General features: G+C 44.6%; 2 protein-coding genes across 2 annotated transcripts in view; both read left to right on the plus strand.

Annotated features, from left to right (window-relative positions):
* The window catches only part of LOC309397235 (fatty acyl-CoA hydrolase precursor, medium chain-like), a gene marked incomplete at both ends in the record, with an annotated part of 30,311 nt that extends 17,785 nt beyond the window's left edge, over nt 1-12,526 (plus strand). Inside the window, 2 exons of the mRNA XM_081963092.1 lie at nt 11,701-11,773; nt 12,352-12,526. Of these exons, the coding sequence (XP_081819218.1) occupies nt 11,701-11,773; nt 12,352-12,526 (248 nt within the window). The remainder of the gene's footprint in view (nt 1-11,700; nt 11,774-12,351) is intronic.
* Nucleotides 12,527-23,670: 11,144 nt separating this feature from the next.
* The window catches only part of LOC309397345 (fatty acyl-CoA hydrolase precursor, medium chain-like), a gene marked incomplete at its 5' end in the record, with an annotated part of 34,729 nt that continues 33,622 nt past the window's right edge, over nt 23,671-24,777 (plus strand). Inside the window, one exon of the mRNA XM_081963301.1 lies at nt 23,671-23,734. Coding sequence (XP_081819427.1) covers nt 23,671-23,734 — 64 coding nt within the window. The remainder of the gene's footprint in view (nt 23,735-24,777) is intronic.

Here is a 24,777-nt window from a genome sequence, read left to right on the forward strand (position 1 = left end):
CTATGCCCACCAGGCTTCCGGGCGTTTCACCAGCCGAGAGCCCAGGGCAGGGGCGGGGGTGATGGTGGTGGTTATTAGGGAAAGTCTCAGACCTCAGGAGGTCACTCAGATCGGCGGATGTGAATCCCTTTTTGTGAAATGGGTCCTTGGAGTTCAGGTGGGCCTTTTTGTTACGTACCTGTCCCCCTGCTACGTTTCATCAGCCCTGTTAGCTGGATTGACAGTTGATTTCCCCAGGCTTATGATCCTGGGGGATTTCAATCTGCCTTCCATTGGCGAGACATCCGAGTCAGCTTGAGAGTTCATGGCTTCCATGACGGCTATGGACCTAACTCAGTTAATTCAAGATCCCACCCATAATAGGGGACACACGCTCGACCTGATTTTTGTCTCTGGGCAGTGGATGAATGATCTAGATTTAGAGGATATTTCTATTCAACCCTTGTCATGGTCTGATCATTTCCTCATCAGGCTTGACTTCCATACTGCTACCTCTCGCTGCAGGGAGGCGGAACCGACTAGATGGTTCCGCCCCAGGTGCCTGATGGAACCTGAAAGGTTTCTGATGGAACTTGGGACTTTTCCTGAATCCCTTGCTCACAACTTGACCGAAGCCCTAGTGGAAGCCTGGGATAGGGCGGCCACTGGGTCCTTGGATCGCGTTGTGCCTGTGCGGCCTCTGACCCGGTTTCGATCCCGGGTGGCTCCCTGGTTTACAGAGGAGCTCTGGGAGATGAAACGCTGGAAAAGACGCTTAGAGAGTGGCTGGAGGGCCAGCCGGTCCAAATTTGATCGAACATTAGTAAGAATTCATATTAAATCCTACTTAGTGTCGATAAAAGCGGCAAAATGGCAACATTTTCCCACTCTTATCGCATCCACAGATAACTGCCCAGCTGCCCTGTTTAGGGTGACCCCCTCCTTACAACCAAGGAACTGGGAAAGAACCCTTGCAGGGTAGGGCTGAAGAATTTGTTCAGTATCTGCAGGATAAAATCGCTCAGATCTGGACAGGCTTGGACTCTGACTGGGTCGATTCAGGCGAGTCGACGGGGATGAATCTTGTGGAGACAATCTGGGATGAGTTTGACCCTGTGACCCCCGAGGTCATGGACAGGATTATGGGGAGAATCAGTGCTGCCACTTGTGTGCTGGACCCGTGTCCTTCTTGGTTAGTTTCGGCTTCCTGGGAGGTGACATGAGGCTGGCTCCAGGCGATTACCAATGCTTCATTGAGAGAGGGGTTCTTCCCCACCGCCTTGAAGGAGACGGTGGTGAGGCCCCTCCTTAAGAAGCCTTCCCTGGACCCAGCTTCTTCAGCCAACTATTGTAGCAAAGGTTGTCAAGAGTGTGGTAGAATGTCAGCTTCCCCAGTACCTGGATGAAGCTGTCTACCTGGATCCATTTCAGTCACGTTTCAGGCCCAGGTACAGCATGGAGACAGCATTGGTCGCGTTGGTCGATGATCTCTGGTGGGCCCGGGACAGGGACTGCTCCTCTGTCCTGGTCCTATTAACTTTAACTTTAACTTTATTTAAATTTTTATACAGCCCCCTCTCCCCAAAGGGACTCGGGGTGGTGTACAGTCAAATAAAACACATAAAATGAAAAAATACAAACATACAAACATAGAAGAGGAGGCAATGAGACACTGTACAAAGTAAAGTAAATAAAAACAATATTTAAACAATCCAAAAATACCCAATTAAAATTACCCAGTTAAAATATATCTGCCAGGAGGTAGAATAAGAATTATGAATGGTCCAGGCCGGCTAAACGGAACAGGTGAGTCTTTAGTTTTTGTCGAAAGGAGGGAAAGTCGGTGGTGGTTCTGATATCGGGGGGGAGGTCATTCCAGAGGGTTGGGCGCATCACAGAGAAGGCTCTACTCCTAGGTGCCGCCCATTGGCATTGCTTAGTGGACGGCACCCGGAGGAGTCCTTCCCTGTGAGAGCGAATCGGTCGCAGGGAAGTGTGTGGTAGGATGCGATCCCACAAATACCTAGGTCCTGAGCCATGGAGCGCTTTAAAGATGGTAATTAACACCTTGAAACGCACCCGAAAGACCACAGGTAGCCAGTGCAGCTCGCGCAGGAGCTGTGTTACGTGGGAGTACCTGGTACCCCCCATAATAGCCCGCGCGGCTGCGTTCTGGACTAGCTGCAGTCTTCGAGCGCATCCCAAGGGAAGCCCCATGTAGAGGGCATTGCAGTAGTCCAGCCGAGACGTCACCAGTGCATGAGTGACCGTGCGTAGGGCATCCCGGTCCAGTAGGGGGCGCAATTGGCGTACCAGGCGATCCTGGTGGAACGCCCCCCTTGCCACGGCTGCCACATGGTCATCCATTGACAGCCGGGCATCTAGGAGGACGCCCAAAGTTGCTCGCCCCCTATGGTCAGTGATGGAATCAACTGACTGAACCGGGGTGCCGGTAGCCACAGCCACTCAGTCTTGGAGGGGTTGAGCTTGAGTCTGTTGTCCCCCATCCAGACCCCGACGGCTTCCAAACACCAGGTCATCACCTCGACAGCCTCATTGGGGTGGTCTGGGGTGGAAATGTATAGCTGCGTGTCATCAGCGTACAGATGATACTCCACCCCAAAACCACGGATGATCTCCCCCAGCGGCTTCACATATGCGTTGAACAGAAGGGGCGAGAGGACCGACCCTTGAGGCACCCCACAAGTGAGTGGCCTCAGGGTCGACCTCTGCCCTCCTGCCAACACACATTGCGTCCGGTCGGAGAGGTAGGAGCCGAACCACCGCAAAACGGTGCCTCCAGCTCCCATCCCCCCCAGCTGGCAAAATAGGATACCATGGTCGATGGTATCAAAAGCCGCCGAGAGATCTAATAGGACCAGGATAGAGGAGCAACCCCTATCTCTGGCCCTCCAGAGATCATCGACCAACGTGACCAAGGCCGTCTTCGTGCTGTGTCTGGGCCGGAAGCCGGACTGGCGTGGGTCTAGATATTCGGATTCCTCAAGGTGTCGTGGAAACTGCTGTGCCACCACATTCTCTACAACCTTCGCTAAGAAGGGAAGGTTGGAGACTGGACGATAATTAGCTAGCTCCGTCGGGTCAAGGGAAGGCCTCTTGAGTAAGGGCCTCACCACCGCCTCTTTCAAGGTGGCAGGTAAGGACCCCTCACTCAAAGAGGCGTTCACCAAGCCCAGTAGGCAGCCTCGTGTCACTTCCCAGGATGCCAGTACCAACCAGGAGGGACACGGGTCCATTAAACATGTGGTCGGTCGCAGACCTATTAGACCTCTCAGCGGCTTTCGATACCATCAACCATGGTATCCTACTGCGATGACTCGGGGGGTTGGGAGTGGGGGGCACCGTTTACGGTGGTTCTCCTCCTACCTGTCAGATCGGTCGCAGGGATCGACCCCGAGGCGCATCACTTGTGGGGTGCCCCAGGGGTCAGTTCTCTCACCCCTCCTGTTCAACATATATATGAAACCGCTGGGCGAGATCATCCATGGTTTTGGGGTACGGTATCATCAATATGCTGATGATACCCAACTTTTCATCTCTACCCCACACCACCCAAACAATGCCCTCGACGTGATGTCCCGATGCCTGGAGGCTGTGCGGATCTGGATGGGGAGGAATAGGCTCAAGCTCAATCCCTCCAAGACTGAGTGGCTGTGGTTTCCGTCATCCTGATTTGTGCATCTTGTTCTATCTTTGATGATAGGGGGAGAAATTTTAGCCCCCTCAGAGAGGGCCCGCAATCTGGGAGTCCTCCTAGACACGCGGCTTAGTTTAGAAGAACACCTGACAGCCGTGACCAGGGGGGCCTTTTACCAGGTTTGCCTGGTACAGCAGTTGCACCCCTTCCTGGATCGGGATACTCTATGTACAGTCACTCATGCCCTCATCCTTTCTTGCCTGGACTACTGCAACACTCTCTACATGGGGCTGCCCTTGAAGAGCACCCGGAGGCTTCAGCTGGTCCAGAATGCGGCCGCGTGGGTTATCATGGGGGTACCTAGGTGCTCCCATGTTACACCCCTTTTAGGCGGCCTGCAATGGTTGCCGATTGTTTTCCGGGTGTGATTCAAGGTACTAATTATGACCTTTAAAGCGCGCCATGGCTTAGGCCCAGGGTACCTGCGAGACCACCTACTGCCACCAGTAGTCTCCCACCGTCCAATGCGATCCCACAGGGTTGGCCTCCTCAGGGTGCCGTCGGCCAGACAGTGTCAGCTGGCGACCCCCAGTGGAAGAGCCTTCTCTGTCAGAGCGCCTTCCCTCTGGAATGAGCTGCACAATCCCCGACCTCTGGTCCTTCCGACGCGACCTAAAAAGTTGGCTTTTCCAGCAAGCCGTCCTGGCCTGTTAATTTTATCTAATTTTAAAAATGTTAGTGTTATATTAATTGGGTTTGTTTTTTGGGATACTTATCTAATTTCCTTTTACCTTTGTGATATGTGTTTTTTAATGTTGTATGCCGCCCTAAATCCTTTGGGAGAAGGGCGGCATATAAATCCAATAAATCCAAATCCAAATCCAATTTATTAGCAGGCCAACTTTGCCAACATGGGCCCAAAGGAAACCAGGGTGATTAAGGTGTTGAAAGAAATGTCCTTCTGGTTTCGGTTGCAAGTGGAGAAAAAGACACTGGAGACATGGAAAGATGGTTTAATGGTGGACAGGACCACATGGCTCGAGTCCTGAACAGAAAAGGTCATCACATGCTTCAATGTTGGTGGAGAAGAAGAGAAGGAAAAAGGCTGAGATGCTGAAAGTCCCTGGTTTTATGCCCTCTCTGGCCTTTGATCTTGAGCTTGTATTCTGATTAGTTGTCAGACTCCCATGGGGCCATGCAGGGGCAACTCTCTAGGCTGTGTTTTGAATCCTGGTTTGGTTGAGTTCTCAGATGCCATGCGGTGAGTGGGTAAAGGCTAATCATGCCTTAATCCCATCACCTTGGAGCTGAAGGGGAGAACTCTTTATTATGTAAAGGGACTGGCTTGGGCATCTTAATGGCCCATTGACAAAGTGGGTGGAGGCTGGAAGCTGCAGGGAGCTACTCTGTCTTTAAAACATGTTTCTTCCTTTTCACAGCCAGGGAAATATTCTGCCTTTTCAATATTTCCTAGGATATTTCATTTTTCTGGGAGAAGGCTGGGTGATAATGTCTTACAAAGGAAACCAGGAGTGATGATGATCAGCAAACTCGGTCCTGGTCAGCAGGTTATTTGGCCTTGAAAAGAGAGGCCGGAGGATGCCTGCAATGACCAAGGGGGAGCAAAGGAATGCCAAGGTCTGTTCTCTGGGGTTTCTTAAGACAGAAATGATGTCAATTAGACGAGGACAAGGATGGCTTGAAAACTATACTCAAAATCCACCAGCTATTTCTCATCAAAAAAGGATTTGATTGTGGATTTTTTATTTTTTGGAGTTCTTGAAAAGATTTTGATGCAGACTGAGGACACCTCTGGCTGAGATAACGGTGTTGCAGAAAATGACAGGCATTAGACTTTTCAGGATACAGGAAAAGTTTATTTGGCAGCCAGGTTCAGAAAAGTTAGCCCATGGCTAACGTTGTGAATTTCTGAACAACCTTTATTATTGATGCACGCGTTCTTATACATTCTCAAAGACAGTGTAACACGGAAACACTTAACTCATTTCTTATTGGTTACCTTGAGGAAAAAGCCTTATAAGGAGATGGGGGTCTTACTTCTCCTTTTGTTACAGGTATGGACTACGTGCCATTAACGAACTTTAATTGAACCTTGTGGTTTTGGACTTTTGACATAGGGACATTTGCTGGAACATGTTGTGGTTGAAGGCTGATGACATTTCCCAGTCATGCATCTCATCTGGATTTTCTCTATAAGCAGGAATTTGATTTTTCCAATTATATAAATCAGTCATTGAGAATGGAGCATATATCCACACCTTACGTAGCTCCCCCTCAGCTTTTGGCAATAAAAGCAGGGGCAATCTGCTTTTTTATCTCAACTGCTCCCTTGGATATCCTTTTTTGGTTTTCTTTTTCCTGGCCCCACCTAATGGGACCGTTTGTTCTTTCTTTTTAACAAAACAAAAAAACAGTTAAACACATCATCAAGGACAACCATGCAAGTTAAAACAGACAAGAACTAAATATTTCGTTGAGACTCTCTTTTTCTTTTTCTTTCCTCCTTGAGGCATGTACAATAGGGGTGAGGATAATTTCTCTGCCAGAGACTTTACTAAAACTCTCTCAAAGCTTTTTTTCTCCTCAACATGCATTGCAGAGGCATTCGAGGAACGCTCCCCACCTTCCTATGTTCTATTTCTAAGACATTGTAACCGACCTGGGGAGCCGGAATACCACGGTTGCCTTCAGGAACTGCGATGACTTAACCACCGACACAAACCTAGAGCCTCATTAGGATACGCCGGTTCCATTTGGAAGGATGGATATCCCAGGCTCAGGGGGGTGATTGGACCCCCTCTTCCACTCCTAACTGAGTGGGTCTACAATTCTTTTGATACTTGCCTGCAGGCGTCTTCTTTCTCAGCTGGTGTAATTTTTATATAACTTGTCCTGATCCTGATCAGATTCTTGGATCAGTGGTGTCCTCCAGATGCCCAAGAGGGGTCATAGGCCCCCTTCCAGAGAAAGATCTCTGTGGTGCCTGAAGAAGGGAAGGGCGAGATGGCCTCGATGGGGCACCGGTCGGTCCATTCCGTCCTCAGCGAAATATCGCTCTAAGTCCTGCCGCGGTCGCCAGAATTGTTGCAGAAAATGACAGCATTAGACTTCTCAGGATACAGGAAGTTTATTTGGCAGCCAGGTTCAGAAAAGTTAGCCCTTGGCTAATGTTGTGAATTTCTGAACAACCTTTATTATTGATGCATGTGTTCTTATACATTCTCAAAGACAGTGTAACACAGAAACACTTAATGTCAGGCCTGTAGTTATGTTCTTTTGAGGATCTTTGGCCTGCCACACTTTCTTATAATTTTCTATGCTGTTTCAATAGTGTAGTAGTTGGGAGGGGGAAATAGAAAGGAGTAGGATTGTAGAATGGATTGTTGACATTCTTTTGTAGAAGCCAAGGTCATCTTTTGTCTTCGCATCTCGACACCTGGCCGGAAGAAGATGGGTGTACATGCCAGCGTGGAAGATGATGATTGGAACATGTGATGGATTTGTGGGTGTGGGGAGAGATCATGAACTTTCAACTAGGTGAACTTACAGGATGTAATTCAGAGTTGAAATTTCCATAGCCGTGCTAACATGCCTGCGGAATAAATTGCACCATTAAGGATGTTTTGCCTTGGACAATGATTTATTTCTGCATGGTATTTAGAACCCTAACATTATTTCAACTCTCTACTTTAAAATAATTCACTAGCTCCCTCCCCCTATTAAGGGGGAAGGGCTGGTGATGGAAGATCTGGTGATGGGGTCTCGGCATTCCCAACGCTGACCGGGACAGCATAAATATCAGCGAAGAATTAATGAGAAGCTTTTGGTGATAAGAAGCTGAGTGCGGAACTTCAAAGGCAATGGAATGCTGTTTCCAGTTTAATTGCATCTGGAGGAATGCAGGAGGAGACGCGACAAGACGAAGGAAATCTCAGAAAACTTCTTCAGCAAACTGTGAGTGCATGCTCCCCCTCCTTCCCCCCAGCTTGGAAACAAGGCTTGGGAAAAAAAAAACCTAGAACAGAGGTTTGGGCTCCTTCCAGACGGCAATAAATGAAATGGCTTGTCACCCTGCAATTAGCTGGGAGAAAGATTCCCTTTCAAAATGGGAATTTCAAAGGAGGCAGGAAGAAGGGATTTTTCCAGCATCTGTCACTTGCAAGCCACCACAAATGGGGCTGCAACCAGTAAATGAAGCAAATTGGGCAGTAAATTGGGCTTTCCTCCCAGGACTTGGATGGAAGAGATGCTACTTACAAACTCCTTTGCCATCAGCATGGGGAAATGCTCCAAGCCAGCAGAGGGCACCTACTTGGCCCATAACTCATCCAAACCAGCAAAGGGCACCTACTTGGCCCATAACTCCTCCAAGCCAGCAGGAGGGTCCTTGGCACGTAAAACCCCCTAGCCAGCCATCATTGGTTGAGCTGCAACCTGTGAAGCAGGCAACCCCGGGATGGGTCTTAACCCCAGGTCATGGATGGGAGGGATGCCAGCTGGCACCTGCCCTCCCTCAGCAGATGGCACCATGGCAGAAAGCTGGGCAGTGGCCAACCGAGGGATTGACCTCCCCACCGGTTCCAGTCTCCCCTGCAAGGCCAAAAAGGGTTCTTACCAGACCTTCCTACAGAGAAGAAATCTCCATGGAAGAAGGGATTACCAAACAGAGGCCTGCATTGTGGATGGCGGGAAAATGTGCGCCTGCAAGGCCCCAAGTGGTTCTTACCCCACCTTCCTACAGAGTAGCAATCACCAACATGGAAGAAGGGATTACCAAAGCCAGGCCTGCAAGATGGGAAGCGGGACAAGGTGCATCTGCAATGCCCCAAAATGTTCTTACTCCACCTTCCTACAGAGAAGCAATCTCCACCATGGAAGAAGGGTTTACCAAGGGGGCAGCTGCAAGTTGGAGAGCAAGGCAGTGTGATGAAACGGTTCCTGAGTTTAGAGATGTAACTAGGTTCCATTCCTCGTGGGGCCCAATTAAATGCCACCATTGTTGTCAACTTGGCCACAGAGCGTCAGAGTGCTTGGCTCCAGCCCCAATGCCACAAATGTGCACGCCAACCACCACGGCGGTAAAGAGAGGGTCCCAGATGCCACCACAGAAGAGTCATCTGGGCCAACAACCTCTGGAAGAGGATCCCCAACTTAAGGTGAGGAAGTGTCCTACCAAGGGGGAGGCCTCGGAAGAGGAAAAGGGCAGACATTCTCCGGAGGAGGATCCCCAACTTAAGGTGACAAAGAGTCCAACTAAGGGGGAGGCCTCGGAGGGGGAAAAGCCTAAACGACCTCTGGAAGAGGATCCCCAACTTATGGTGACGAAGAGCCCTACCAAGGGGGAGGCCTCGGAGGAGGGATTTGCCGAAGAACAAATGTGTGTACCAGTCACCATGGTGGTAAAGAGACGGCCCCAGATGCCAGCACAGAAAAGTCATCTGGGCAAACGACCTCTGGAAGAGGATCCCCAGCTTAAGGTGACAAAGAGTCCTACCAAGGGGGAGGCCTCGGAGGAGGGAATTGCCGAAGAACAAACGTGTGTACCAATTGCCACGGTGGTTAAGAGAGGGCCCCAGATGCCCGCACAGAAAAGTCATCTGGGTCAACAGCCTCTGGAAGAGGATCTCCAACTTAAAGTGACAAAGTGTCCTACCAAGGGGGAGGCCTCGGAAGAGGAAAAGGGCAAACAATCTCCAGAGGAGGATCCCCAACAGAAGGTGACAAAGAGTCCTACCAAGGGGGAGGCCTCGGAGGAGGAACAAGGCCAGCCGTGGATGATTGAATCCAAGAGCCCAGAACCTACAGCACCTGCAGCAGAGAGCCCGAAACGGCCATGGGAAGAGGTCGCAATGGACTTCATCATGGAACTCCCAGACAGCAGTGGGCATAAAGTAATTTGGACTGTTATTGATTTGTTTTCTAAGCAGGCACACTTCATTGCTTGCTCAGGATTGCCATCTGCAAACGAATTAGCGAAAATGTTTGTGAAACACATTTATCGCCTGCATGGAGTACCCAAGAGGATCATTTCAGACCGCGGAGTCCAGTTCACAGCTAAGTTCTGGAGAGAGGTCCTGAGATCTATTGGGTCCACACAAGAACTGAGCTCAGAGGTTCATCCCAGCATGAACGGCGCAGCAGAGGGAGCCAATGCGGTGGTGGAACAATACATCAGGTGTTTTGTGGACTATCAGCACGACAACTGGTCGGACTTGCTACCCTTCGCCGAAGTGGCGTACAACGATGCGGTCCACAGCAGCAGAGGATTAGCGGGTTTCCAGATTACCAGTGGCATGGAATTCGTTCCCATGCCTGAACTACCTAAGGAACCTCCCTCATCCATGTCCCTGAATGAATGGCTGGAGGCACTAAAGAAGGGATGGGAGAATACCAAAAAGGCGCTAGCTGTTGCGGCAGAAGCCTACCAGAAGCAAGATGATCAACGTCGCTCACTCCTAAACCCCTACCGTGTGGGGGACAATGTTTTTGTATCTACCAAATACATAAGATTAGAAATGCTTAGCAAGGAATTGGGTCCAAAATTTCTAGGTCCATTCCCAATAGTGAAGATAGTTAACTCAGTTACAGTTCAACTCGGTCTACCCAGAAGTCTAGGGGAAATTGACCCAGAATTTCATTGTAGCTTGTTGAAACCAGTAATTGGGTCTAACAGAAGAGCATCCACCCAAGCTCAATCTCCTCCTGTAGTGATGGAAGGGGAAACACAATCTGAGGTGGAAAAAATTGTAGATTTCAGGCTGAATAGGGGTTGCTTACAGTACTTAGTGCATTGGAAGGGTTACCCTTGGTCTGAAGCTAATTGGGTGAACAGTGGGAACCTAAAAGTGGAGAAGTTAGGAAAGCAAGTCAATGGGAAGTTTCCCGAGAAGTCAAGGGGTTCCCCTGGATGGAGAAAAGGTGGTTAATTTTGTTATGTTAACTTTTATGTTATTCTCTTTGTAGGAAACGTTTTTCTTTTGAGGAGAGGCCGCCTGTCAGGCCTGTAGTTATGTTCTTTTTAGGATCTTTGGCCTGCCACACTTTCTTATAATTTTCTATGCTGTTTCAATAGTGTAGTAGTTGGGAGGGGGAAATAGAAAGGAGTAGGATTGTAGAATGGATTGTTGACATTCTTTTGTAGAAGCCAAGGTCATCTTTTGTCTTCGCATCTCGACACCTGGCCGGAAGAAGATGGGTGTACATGCCAGCGTGGAAGATGATGATTGGAACATGTGATAGATTTGTGGGTGTGGGGAGAGATCATGAACTTTCAACTAGGTGAACTTACAGGATGTAATTCAGAGTTGAAATTTCCATAGCCGTACTAACATGCCTGAGGAATAAATTGCACCATTAAGGATGTTTTGCCTTGGACAGTGATTTATTTCTGCATGGTATTTAGAACCCTAACACTTAACTCATTTCTTATTGGTTACGTTGAGGAAAAAGCCTTATAAGGAGATGGGGATATTACTTCTCCTTTTGTTACAGGTATGGACTACGTGCCATTAACGAACTTTAATTGAACCTTGTGGTTTTGGACTTTTGACATAGGGACGTTTGCTGGAACATGTTGTGGTGAAGGCTGATGACATTTCCCAGTCCCTTTAAGCAAGCTTCTAACTGTCCCTTTTATGCCACGTCTTCATTCTTATATTTTAATCCATATTTTATTCTACTTTATTTCCCCCCTTCTAGACTCTATTAATACCCACAATTGAGTCTAGCCTGTTAGATTAACAATATAAGCATGCAGGATACAGAATAGTGAAAAAGCAAGGATCCAAGCAATACACATATCTTCCAAAATCACTTTCTCTACTTCTAAGAGTGCAATTTGAATATCATCTTCTTTAAGGGTATGTGGGATTAGGCTTAAAGGCGTCTGGTGAAATAATAATAATAATACATGCCTGGCAAAAGTTGCGTTTTACTGAGATTCTCAAGGTGCTGATATTACTTCTGGATTTTATTTTTTATCTTTTAAAAAATCCCAAGCTGTAATTTTTTTTCTGACGCCATCCTTATATTCCTGCCTGCAGACAATGCAACAGAAGAAGATAAAATGCTCAGCAAAGTGATCATGAAATACTGGGGTAATTTTGCTCGCAGCGGGTAAGTCAGAGGATTTTTGCACATGTCCATAAATTTACTACTCAGGTAGATTATACAACTGGTATAAATTGGACTTAATAGCTAGGGAGAATGTCCCCTTCCAATTTGTCTCCTAGGGGACACCTATCACCTCCAGGGGCACCGGAGCTCTCAGACTTCAGCAGTGAGGCTGGTCGTATTAGAGCAGGGTGTCAAACTCACATCATCATGGTGGTGTCACGTGACGTATTGGGACTTTCCCCCCCTTTGCTAAACCGGGCATTGGTGTGGCCAGAGTGTGACACATCTGGCCCGTGGGCTGTGAGTTTGACAGCTCTGTATCAGTGGTCGTTAGCCTGAGGAGAAAAGTGTGCACTGCAGGAAGCTTCCAGCAGATGCCTCCGAGAAATGCTTCAAGGGTCTAGAATATTTTATTATTGTTTGAAAAATGATAACGCTCTATTTGTGAAAGCGAGAGGAAGAGATCATCTTGGTGATCCCGGAAAAAGAAACTTCCCACCTTTGCTATTTATCCAAATGTAGATTTAACAGGACAAACTGATTCCGTGAACTAACTGGCCATTTGCAATCGTCTCTAGGAACCCTAATGGAGCTGGCTTGGTGACCTGGCCCAGGTACGACCTGAGTGAGCAGTATCTGGAAATAGACGTAAAGCAAAAGGTGGCAAGAAAACTGAAAGAGAAAGCCGTGGCCTTCTGGACCAAGACCCTGCCGGAAAAGGCAGCCAAAGAGAAAGGACACACAGAGTTATAACTTCTTCAGCCACACAGAATTCGGTGCAACAGAAAACATGCTGAACTAGCCACGCCCCCCTGGCCACTCCCACCCATCCCCCAAGGTCGAACACAGCCCTGATGCGGCCCACAATGAAATCGAGTTTGACCCCCCTGCTCTAGAGGAAGGACCGTCGCTTGCTGCAACCAGTGGCCTCCATGATGCAAGCTTGATGGTTGCAAGAAGTTAATCCTGCTCTGCCTAGAAACCTATCAGCTTTGCGTAGGAATTGAAATTTTCAGTAGAACCAGCGGAATCCTCTGGCAATAGTCATAGAATAAATAAGGACCCTTGAAACTTTTGTGAAGTTGTATGCACGATAGCTGTAGCATTTAGCATTTACCATAGCGCTTTACAGCACTCCCTGGTCGGTTTAATGTCAGCAATCTTTTCATGCTGCCCACAACAATCTGAGCCCTCATTTTACCAACCTCAGAAGGATGGAAGGCTGAGCCAGCCTTGAGCTGGTCAGGATTGAACTCCAGGCTGTGGGTAGGATTTGCCTGCAATACTGCGTTCTAACCACCGGGCCAACAGTATCAATACAGTATAAGTAAGATGGTTCACCCAAACGTTCAAAATCATAGAAGAACATAGATTCTGAAGAGTCATGATGGTTGCAAGGATTCTTAACAAACCCTCTAAGGCACATCGAAAACACATCTATTTATTCAATCAGTGTCTACACCACCCAAGATAAAAAGTGAGCAAAAACCAATATCAAATTGCTACTTGAGTCACAACAACGTGGAATCACAAGATCACAATTTGCGACCTTCCCAGCTGGTTTCCGACAAGCAAGGTCAATGGGAGAATCTAGATTTGCTTAGCGACCACATGATTCACTTAACAGCCGCAAATGATTCATTTAACAACTGTGGCAAAAAAGGTCACAAAATTGGTTGCGATTTACTTAATAACCGCCTTGCTTAGGCATGAAAATTGTGGTCCCAGCTGTAGTTGTAAGTCAAGGATTGATCTGTGTTAAGAAAGATACAAATCTGACCTGGAAAAGGAGTGATTGAACCCATAAATTAGGCATTTGCGAATTGTTATCTGAAATCAATTTCTATGGCTTAATCCTCACATCTGATTAATGTCTTTTATTGTTTGGTTTGATTCATTACTTTCTGACATATCACATACTATACGGAAGGCATGTATCATTTATTTCTGTATGCTATATAAAGACTTGACTGCCCTCTTCATAAATACTTTCTGCTTCTCCTGAAATATTTGGGATTTTATTTGTTAATAATTAATAATAATTTATTAAATTTCTAGACTGCCCCCTCTCCCCGGAGGGACTCGGGGCGGTGTACAGGAAAAAATTGAAAACATACAAACAATCATACACATAGGTAAAAATCCAATTAAACCACCCCTGTACAATTTATAAAAATTAAAAAACAGACCTTAAAACCAATCTTAAAAATTTAGAAATAGGACTGAGGTGGGATAGGTGGAATTAGGCCAAGCCGGCAAGCTGGAATAGGTGGGTTTTAAGTTTCTGACGGAAGGAGCGGAGATTCGTAGTCATTCTAATGTCAGGGGGGAAGGTCATTCCAGAGGGTCGGGCCCATCACAGAGAAGGCCCTTCCCCTAGGCGCCGCCCGCTGGCACAGCCTAGTGGACAGCACCCGGAAGATCCCTCTCTGTGTGAGCGAATCGGCCGGAAGGATGTATGGGGCAGGATACGATCCCTCAAATAACTAGGTCCTGTGCCATGGAGCGACTTAAAAATGATGGTCAACACCTTGAAGCGCACCCGAAAAGCCACAGGTAGCCAGTGTAGCCCGCGCAGGAGAGGTGTTACGTGGGAGTAGCTAGAGACTCCCGAGACTGCCTGCGTGGCCGCATTCTGAACCAGCTGCAGCCTTCGGGTGCATCTCAAGGGGAGCCCCATGTACACAGCGTTACAGTAGTCTAGCCGGGACGTCACAAGCGCATGAGTGACTGTGCGAAGGGCGCTCCGGTCCAATAGGGGATGCAATTGGCGCACCAGGCGAACCTGGTGGAACGCCCCCCCTGGCCACGGCTGTCACATGGTCATCCATGGACAGCCGGGTATCCAGAAGGACGCCCAAATTGCGTACCCGATCCACGGGGGCCAGACGTTCACCCCCAATGGCCAGTGATGGAGTGAGCTGGTTGAACCGGGGCGCCGGTAGCCACAGCCACTCAGTCTTGGACGGGTTGAGCTTGAGTCTGTTACTTCCCATCCAGATCCATATGGCTTCCAGACACCGGGACATCACTTCGATGGCATCGTTGGGGTGGTTTGGGGTAGAAATGTACAGCTGGGTATCATCCGCGTACAGATGGTAGTCTACCCCAAACCCACGAATGATCTCGGCCAGCGGCTTCATATATGTATTGAACAGGAGAGGCGAGAGGACCGACCCTTGTGGCACCCCACAAGAGAGCGGCCTCGAGGTCGACCTCTGCCCCCCTGCCAATACAAATTGCACTCGGCCAGAGAGGTAGGAGGAGAACCACTGCAAAACGGTGCCCCTCACCCCCAACCCCTCCAGTCGATGCAATAGTATACCATGGTCGATGTTATCGAAAGCCGCCGAGAGATCTAATAGGACCAGGATGGAGGAGCAACCCCAGAGATACAGTATAGATGGGATGTCCCAATTGGTGTTATATTTAGTTACGAAGGGGTGAGGTACCGTCTGAATACAATAGACAAAGCCAGAGACTTTTATTATGGAATACTCAAGAAAAATGCAACCCCCCCACGTACATCTACACCAACACCAGTAGATTTGGATGTCTTAGAGCAGAGGATGTTTGAGAAAGAGACAGAAGAACAAAGAATGCAGACACAAAAAGAGAAGGAGGTGCAGGGTGCTGTAGGTGGAGTGGACCCCTCTGGATCTCTGTTGAGTTCCTTCTTGGAAGAAGGACCGTCTAAGTCTCTCATTGAAATGCCGATACTTAAACCTGTCGAACAACGTATTACTAGATCCACGACTAGACAAATGCTAGAATCTCACAAGCGCGTCGACCCCCAAACACAATGTGCTAAGAAAGAAGTTAAGAAGCAAACCGTAGCCATGGGAGGAGCAAGGCCGAAGATTAGTCTTGTGGAGAGAGATCTTCAGCAAATGCTTTCAACGCTCCAGACCAGATCCAAAGATGCTTAAGCTATTATCTTGGAACGTGAATGGAATGAACTCCCCACAAAAAAGGAAAAAAATATTTTATTATTTGAAGCAATTTAATAATGATGTTGTTTGCCTTCAAGAGACTCATATTAGGCTGCAAGACCAGAAGTATTTAGTGGATTCAAAATTGGGAACATCTTATGCTGCCTCTGATTTGGTAAAGAAAAATGGTGTGGTAATATATATAAATAAAAGATTTTCAATTAAAGTTATAGAGGCGGATGACGCTGGTAGATATATAGCAATTCAACTTGATACAGACTTTGGTCCCATTTTGGTGCTAGGAATATATGCACCAAATCAACGCCAAGAAAGCTTTTATAAGATGCTCCATTTAAAAATTTTAGACTGGAACTTTAAGAGTATTCTAATAATGGGAGACTGGAATGGAGTGATTTCTCCAAGGATAGATAAGAGTACAAAGACTAAATTCACTACCAAATTACCAAAGGCTTTTTTTGATTTACAAGACGACTTGAAATTAAAAGATGTTTGGAGGACACAACACCTAAATGAGATGGATTTTTCTTTCTACTCAGATAGACATAAATCCTTTTCAAGGATTGATTTCTTTTTGTTAACACCGGATCTACTTCTTAAAGCTAAGAAATCCAAGATTTTCTTCAGGACACTTACCGATCATAGCCCGGTGTGGTTACAAATTGAATTAGGGAAGAGGCCAAGAAGGTCTTGGAGAGTAAATGAAAATTTATTTAGATACAAAAAAAATGTTGATGAACTTAAAAAACACATGAAGGAATTTTTCAGTTTTAACATGAATAAGGGTACTCCCATTGAAACAGTTTGGGATGCAAGTAAAGCTTATATGCGTGGGGTCCTGATACATATGAACTTTAAACATAAACAAATTAGACAGAAAAGGAGAATGGAATTGGAAGATGAAATAAAAAGCAAGGAACAGCTGCTTATAGCAAACCCGAATGACCAGGCGCTCCAGATGGCGCTAAAGCTGTTGAAAGATCAATTTCAGATGCTTATAGCAGAACAAACAGCAACTAACTTACAATTTGCTAAACATAACAACTTTGCTAACGCTAATAAACCTGGTAGGTGGTTGGCTTATACTTTGAGAAGGAATACGAATGACAGAATTATTGATAAAATTGAGTATCGAGGGAAGACAGTATATCAACAAGATTTGATTAAAAAATCATTTGTGGACTATTATACTAAGCTATATGTACAGGATAATATACAGAACAACTCAATAGATGATTTTTTGGAAGGAAAAAGGGTTGCTAAAATTTCTATGCTCCAAAAGGCAAATCTGGAACGTCTGATAACTGCTGATGAGATCACTTTAGTTATAAATCAACTTATATTAGCTAAGGCTCCAGGGACTGATGGTTTGACTGCAATGTATTATAAAACTTTACAACTGGAAATGATTGAATATCTTACACAACTATTTTGTAATATACAACAAGGAGGTAAAATACCCTCCTCATGGAAAGCGGCTTTTATCTCATTGATACCTAAAGACAAAGAGGGCCCTAAGAAACCAGAGGATTACAGGCCGATATCTCTTCTGAACACAGATTATAAAATATTTGCTAAGGTACTAGCCAACAGATTGATGCCGGTTATTCAAGAGATTATTCATCATGATCAAGCAGGATTTATTGAAGACAGACATATGAAGGAGAATGTAAGGCAACTCATAGATTTAATTGACTATCTTGATAAGAATAAGCAGATCTCTGCAGTGCTGGTTTTCTTGGATGCAGAGAAGGCCTTCGATCGAGTGAATTGGAATTTTCTAATCAAGACTTTGGAAAAGATGGATATGGGACCACGATTTCGGCAGGCGATTGGAGCAATTTATCAGCAACAAAATGCACAACTTATTATTAATGGAAATTTGTCAACATCTTTCGAGATACAAAAAGGCACAAGACAAGGTTGCCCACTATCCCCATTGTTATTTATTTTAACTTTGGAAATCTTGTTGAACGCAATTCAGGACTCAAAATCCTTAGATGGCATAGCTATCAGGCAAAAGGAATACAGAACTAGAGCATTCGCCGATGATCTGGTTGTTACCCTTTCACATCCTTGAAATCAATAATCCAGATGAAAAATATCATAGTAGAATTTGGCATGGTGTCTGGGTTTAGACTAAATCAAAACAAAATGAAAATGATGGTTAAAATATGACAGAGATTCAAAGAAAGAGACTTGTAAGTTTAGCAGGTTTTGAATTAGTTTCTAAAGTCAAATATTTAGGAATACAAATATCAGAATCAAATACAAAACTTTTCTTAAATAACTATGAAGTGTTGTGGCAAAAGATACAGAAAGATCTTGAAGTGTGGAAAAAGTTACAATTGTCTTTGCTTGGAAGGATCTCAGCAATTAAAATGAACATTCTACCTAGATTTATCTTTCTATTCCAGATGATACCGGTGCTTAAATCAGATAAAACCTTGTTAAATTGGCAAACAACATTAAATAAATTTGTTTGGAAGGAGAAAAAACCGAGAGTAAAGATGAAGATTATGCAAGATACTCGTGAAAGAGGCGGCCTCAGACTCCCAAACCTCCGATTGTACTATGAAGCTGCGGTTCTAACGCATGTAGCAGATTGGTTTGGGAAAACAAAAATGGAATTGCTGAATATAGAAGGCCATGATCTTGTTCTGGGATGGCATGCATATCTTTTTTATGAAGATATTGGGATTATAAAATACCGCTTTGGTTGGATCTTGCAGACACCATGGGGATTATGAATATTAAGTCACTCGGGGGTTGTTTATATAAAGATGTGCTTATTGCTGATGGGGGTGAATGGAAGTTAAAAACTTTGGAACAGCTGTTGGAAGAAGGAATTACCTTAAATTGGTTACATTATATACAGCTTCAGAAGAGATGGGAAGAAGATCGCAGGGTCGGTTTTATGGATAAAGAAGTGGAACTGATTAAGCAGATAAAAGAGACTGGTCCAAAACAAGTTAAAAGAATATATAATGTACTGTTAGAAAGAGACTCAGAAAATGAATTGGTTAAGGATTGTATGATTAAATGGGCTCAGAATTTTGGTGAAGTGGTTATGTTGGAAACGTGGGAAAAAATATGGATTCAGAATGTTAAATTTACACAGTCACAGAATTTAAGGGAGAATTTTTATAAAATGTTTTACAGATGGTATTTAGATCCTAAAAAATTATCATGCATGTACCCAAATGTTCAACCAAAATGTTGGAGATGCGGGTGTCTAGATGCTACCTTTTTTCATGTATGGTGGACTTGTAACAAGGATAAAGCTTTTTGGATAAAAATATGGTGGGTTATGCAGAATGTATTTAAGAAAAGAATACATTTCACTCCGCAAATGTTTTTACTGGGTATAGCTAAGGATTTCTCCAAAGGGGAAATAAAATTGGCTTTGCATATGGTTACAGCAGCTAGGTTGTTGATTGCGCAACATTGGAAAAAAGATTTTTTACCGACAATTGATCAATGGATTCAGAAGGTGGCGGGGTTCGCCGAAATGGCAAAAATCTCAGCTTTCTTAAAAGCTCAGAAACAGGAGGAATATACACAGGAGTGGGCAAAATGGATTGATTATATACAGAATAAATATCAGACTAGGAGTTATTATCTAGTCTTTAGGTAAGAATGTTTAGACCGATAGATGATCAGAGTAAATAGTATATGGGATGTTTGGAATTGTTAGAGTGGTATACAGCGGAAGTCAGGGGGGTGGGTTTGTGTGGGAGGTGGGGGAGGGTTAGGGTGGAGGGTGGGGCAATATATATATATGAATAAATTAGAAGATGGGATTAATGAAACATTTTTAGGCTAGGAGAAATTTATATTAAGAGTTATAGATGTTAAATAAATAAATAAAAGAAAAAAGAAAAAAAAAAGACTCCCAAACCTCCGATTGTACTATGAAGCTGCGGTTCTAACGCATGTAGCAGATTGGTTTGGGAAAATAAAAATGGAATTGCTGAATATAGAAGGCCATGATCTTGTTCTGGGATGGCATGCATATCTTTTTTATGAAGATAGGGTGGATAAAGTGTTTAACAATCATGTTCTCCGAAGTGCCTTGATGAGAATATGGAAGAAGCACCGGCCCAACTGGGATTATAAAATACCGCTTTGGTTGGATCTTGCAGACACCATGGGGATTATGAATACTAAGTCACTCGGGGGTTGTTTATATAAAGATATGCTTATCGCTGATGGGGACGAATGGAAGTTAAAAACTTTGGAACAGCTGTTGGAAGAAGGAATTATTTTAAATTGGTTACATTATATACAGCTACAGAAGAGATGGGAAGAAGATCGTAGGGTCGGCTTTATGGATAAAGAAGTGGAACTGATTAAGCAGATAAAAGAGACCGGCCCAAAACAAGTTAAAAGAATATATAATGTATTGTTAGAAAGAGACTCAGAAAGTGAATTGGTTAAGGATTGTATGATTAAATGGGCTCAGAATTTTGGTGAAGTGGTTATGTTGGAAACGTGGGAAAAAATATGGGTTCAGAATGTTAAATTTACACAGTCACAGAATTTAAGGGAGAACTTTTATAAAATGTTTTACAGATGGTATTTAGATCCTAAAAAATTATCATGCATGTACCCAAATGTTCAACCAAAATGTTGGAGATGCGGGTGTCTAGATGCTACCTTTTTTCATGTATGGTGGACTTGCAACAAGGTTAAAGCTTTTTGGATAAAAATATGGTGGGTTATGCAGAATGTATTTAAGAAAAGAATACATTTCACTCCGCAAATGTTTTTACTGGGTATAGCTAAGGATTTCTCCAAAGGGGAAATAAAATTGGCTTTGCATATGGTTACAGCAGCTAGGTTGTTGATTGCGCAATATTGGAAAAAAGATTTTTTACCGACAATTGATCAATGGATTCAGAAGGTGGCGGGGTTCGCCGAAATGGCAAAAATTTCAGCTTTTTTAAAAGCTCAGAAACAGGAGGATTATACACAGGAATGGGTAAAATGGATTGATTATATAGAGAATAAATACCAGACTAGGAGTTATTATGTAGCCTTTAGGTAAGAATGCTTAGATTGATAGATGATCAGAGTAAATAATATACGGGATGTTTGGAATTGTTAGAGTGGTATACAGTGGAAGTCAGGGGGGTGGGTTTCTGTGGGAGGTGGGGGATGGTTAGGGTGGAGGGCGGGGCATTATATTTGTATGAATAAATTAGAAGATGGGATTAATGAAACAATGTTATTTTAGGAGAAATTTATATCAAGAGTTATATATGTTAAATTAGCTTAGAAGATGGGATTAATGTGTTATTATTAATCTAAGAGTAATTTATATTGTGTTTGTTGGGAGGAGAGGGGATACAATATGAGTAATTTACTTTAAGATGGGGGGAGGGGAGGGGGCAAAGTATTTGGTATAATATTTGAATGTGAATTTTTGCGGGGGGTTGGGGGCGGTATAGCATTTGTATGAGATTTACAATGTATGGCAGGGGGGTGAAAAGGGGGAAAATCTGTTTGTACAAAACTCTTTATTTGGAACGCTGACACTCTTTTAATAAAAAATAAAAAAAAGAACTGACTCTCAATGGTTCACTCAATTTCGGGTCCCTGTATTGGCAAAATGGAGGCAGGGTTTAGGGCATTTGTTTGCTTCAAGGTCACTTGCGTATTTTGAGTCAGGAGTGCCTGATATTTATAAATTCTAGGGTTTGTTAAATGTCCCTTCTTTCTAAAATTCCTTGAATTGCGTGGCTGGTGTAGATAGTGGTAGGCTGTCCGAAAATTAATTTATTAGCTTCTTCCATTAGGAGAGCCGTTGTGGCTAGAATTTTTAGGCAATGTAGCCAGCCTTTTGCAACACAGTCCAGTTGTTTAGATAGATAAGCCACAGGTTGCTGACAACTTCCCTTTTCCTGTGTCAGGACTCCCAGAGCAGTGTTGCCTTTTGAATCCACAAAGAGATTAAAAGGTTTTTCAAAGTTGGGTAGCCCCATTACCGGAGCTTGAGATAATTCTGTTTTTTGGGGTTCAAATGCCCATTTTTGTTCCAGCCCCCAAATGAAGGGTTCCTTTTCTCCTCCCCCCCTTTGCGGAGATATACAAAGGTTTGGTCAAAAGAGCGAAATTTGGAATCCAAATTCTGCAATATCCTGCTGCACCTAAGAATCCTCGCAACACTTTCCTGGTTGTTGGTTCCGCAATTTGGCACACAGCCTCCTTTCGCTTGTGGCCTATTGCTCTTTGTCCCTGACTTATGGAGTATCCCAAGTATTTGACTCGGGGTTTTACTAACTGTGCCTTTTTTCTTGAGGCACGATATCCCTTGTCCATTAACAGATGGAGTAAATTGTTGGTATTTTTCCAACAAGTCTCCTTCGTCTGTCCTGTCACTAAGATATTGTCTACATATTGGAGTAGCACATCTCCATCTTCACAAGGCTGGAAATTTTCTAGGTCTGAGGCCAAGGCTTCACCAAAAAGCGTAGGTGAATTTTTGAATCCTTGGGGAAATCTAGTCCAAGCGTACTGTCTCTGACGACCTGTTACGGGATCCTCCCATTCAAACTCAAACAGTTTTTGGCTGTCCCTGTGTATTGAGATGGTGAAGAAGGCGTCTTTTAAATCTACCACTGAAAACCAAGTAGCTGAATCAGACTCAAAAGAGGATAGGGATTGGGGACAATGGCGTGAACGGTTCCCATGGCGATGGTTTTTCATTTCAAGTATTTTTCATTTCAAGTATTTTCATCAATGATTTAGACAAGGGGATAGAAGGAGAACTCATCAAATTTGCAGATGACCCCAAGCTGACACTCCAGAAGATAGGTTCAAGATCCAGATGGATCTTGACAGACTTAAACACTGGGCCCTATCTAAGAAAATGAAATCCAATGGTGGGGAAAGCAAGGTTCTATATTTAGGAAAGAAAAATCAAATGCGCAGGTATAGGATAGGTGGTACCTGACTGGATAATAGTAACTGTGAGAGGGATCTTTTAATGCTAGTGGACAACCACTTAAATATGAACCAGCAGTGTGCTGCAGTTGCCAAAAAATCAAGCACAATCCTAGGTTGTATTAATAAAAAAAAAGAAAAGAAAAGAAATAGACTCAAGTTCACGCGAAGTGTTAATATCACTTTGGTAAGACTGCACTTGGAATACTGCATCCAATTTTGGTTGCCATGATACACAAAAGATTGAGATTCTAGAAAGAGTGCAGAGAAGAGCAACAATGGTTATTAGGGGACTGGAAGCTAAACCAAGAAGAACAGTTGCAGGAATTGGGTATGTCTATTTTAATGAAAAGAAGGACTTGGGGGAGACATGATAGAAGTGTTCCAATATCTAAGGGATTGCCACAAAGAAGAGGGGATCAACCTATTTTCCAAAGCCTCAGGAGAGAGGGCAATGGATGGAAACCATTGAGAACCATTCTGTTAGTTGTATTTCCTGAAAGCCTCTAAGGTGATGAGAGTTTTAGGCTGATCCATCTCCAGAACGTCAGTTTGAGGAAAGCTAGTTTGATCAGAGATGATAAAGAAAATGTAACACTTGAGATATTTCAAAACACTTGATATGCTACAACCTTGCTGCTTTGTAGGTAGGATTGGAGAACAACTCTGAGGCAGCTGATGCCAGCAAGCTGGTTCCCTGAGCCAACTGCCCATCGGTTGAAGGGGCAGCTGTTCCTCCACCAGGAGCAAGCGCAGGAAATTAAATCAAGCAGACTTTGGTCTTGTTTCATCCAATGTCATCCTTCTGAGCTTTTCCTTGCTTCTTGTTTTCCCAGTAAAGTGGGAGGGGAAAAAAGGGACAGCCTCAGGAACATGATATGGAGACATGATGCAGCCTGTCTTCCTTGAAATTTAATGCTCGGAGTTGAAAGTTACGTAAGCATTTCTGCTTATAAGTGCCTACTCGCCCTTCTGCTGATATTTCAGGTTTAAGCAAGAATGAAGCTGGTCTGGTGGCTGTCCCTCCTCCTGGTCTTTTGGGACCTGTTCCTAGCAGATGGAGGTAAGGTTACAAAATTTGAAAAGATTTAATCCTTTTGCAGGGGCCAAAAATGGAGAAGAACCACTCATGGCAGTAAAATCTGTCCTTGAGTCCTTGATTTGGAAAACTAAATCCTGTTTTTGTCAATGTGCAGTCCCTTGATGAAAAATAGACTTGTGTAGAAGAGCATCTGCCTGATTACAGTTTTCAATATTAGATTCGGAGATCAAATGGAAGAAGCCTCGGTCTCCCTTTGTCTGTTCCACAGCCTCTCCTTCCTCCAGGAACTCCTACCCGGAGGGTCAGTGCTCCTGGGAATGAGCCACAGAAGGTCTTCTATCTGATAATAACACTCTCTAAAACCTCTCTTGCACTTTATTTTCAGCCGGTTCTCTGAACTGCACAAGCAGTTAGCTAGTGGCTTGGCTGAATCAATGCGAACTGGCTGAATCACATCACTGATTAAAGAGGTGTTAAGGAAGTAGCAACATGCTCTGATAGTCTCATCAACCCCTTAACTCAAATGCACATTTTCTTGAGCTCAGGCAGTTCATGTGAGCCCAGAAAAATTGACGCTGTTGAAGGAGCTGAAGTGAAGGCCATGAAGTCCCACAGCATCTCTTCTGCTTTGTCTCTGGAGCTGCACAACTCAAGAACTAGGTGGTCCCCAGCTGCAGTTTGGCATGATGGTCATAGACAATGGAGCCATAGACACTGGAGGCGATTTTGTGGATCATGCTAGCTGGAGTCTGCAACACATAGACTTTGGCCTCTCCTGACTTCCTGACAGAAAGGTGCTGTTAGGTTAGGGTAGAGAGAATGAAGCACTGGCTCTTCCTCACCCCCTTTGTCTCTACTTATCTGTTCTCTCTTCCTGCCTGACTGGTGGCAACTGTGTGTTCTCATCTGTTGATGATGCTCTAGGATAGATTTTATTTAAGTAGAAGAGGAATCATGGCTCTCTCTTTACATTCATAAGTACTAAACACATACAGTATTCTGCATTCCTCCAAACCAACCATTATGTTGCTTTCAACCACTCGGTTTTGGAGTTGACTTTTTTA

Source organism: Natrix helvetica (assembly GCF_964273705.1).
Source record: "Natrix helvetica genome assembly, chromosome: 10".
Taxonomy (NCBI): Eukaryota; Metazoa; Chordata; class Lepidosauria; order Squamata; family Natricidae; genus Natrix; species Natrix helvetica.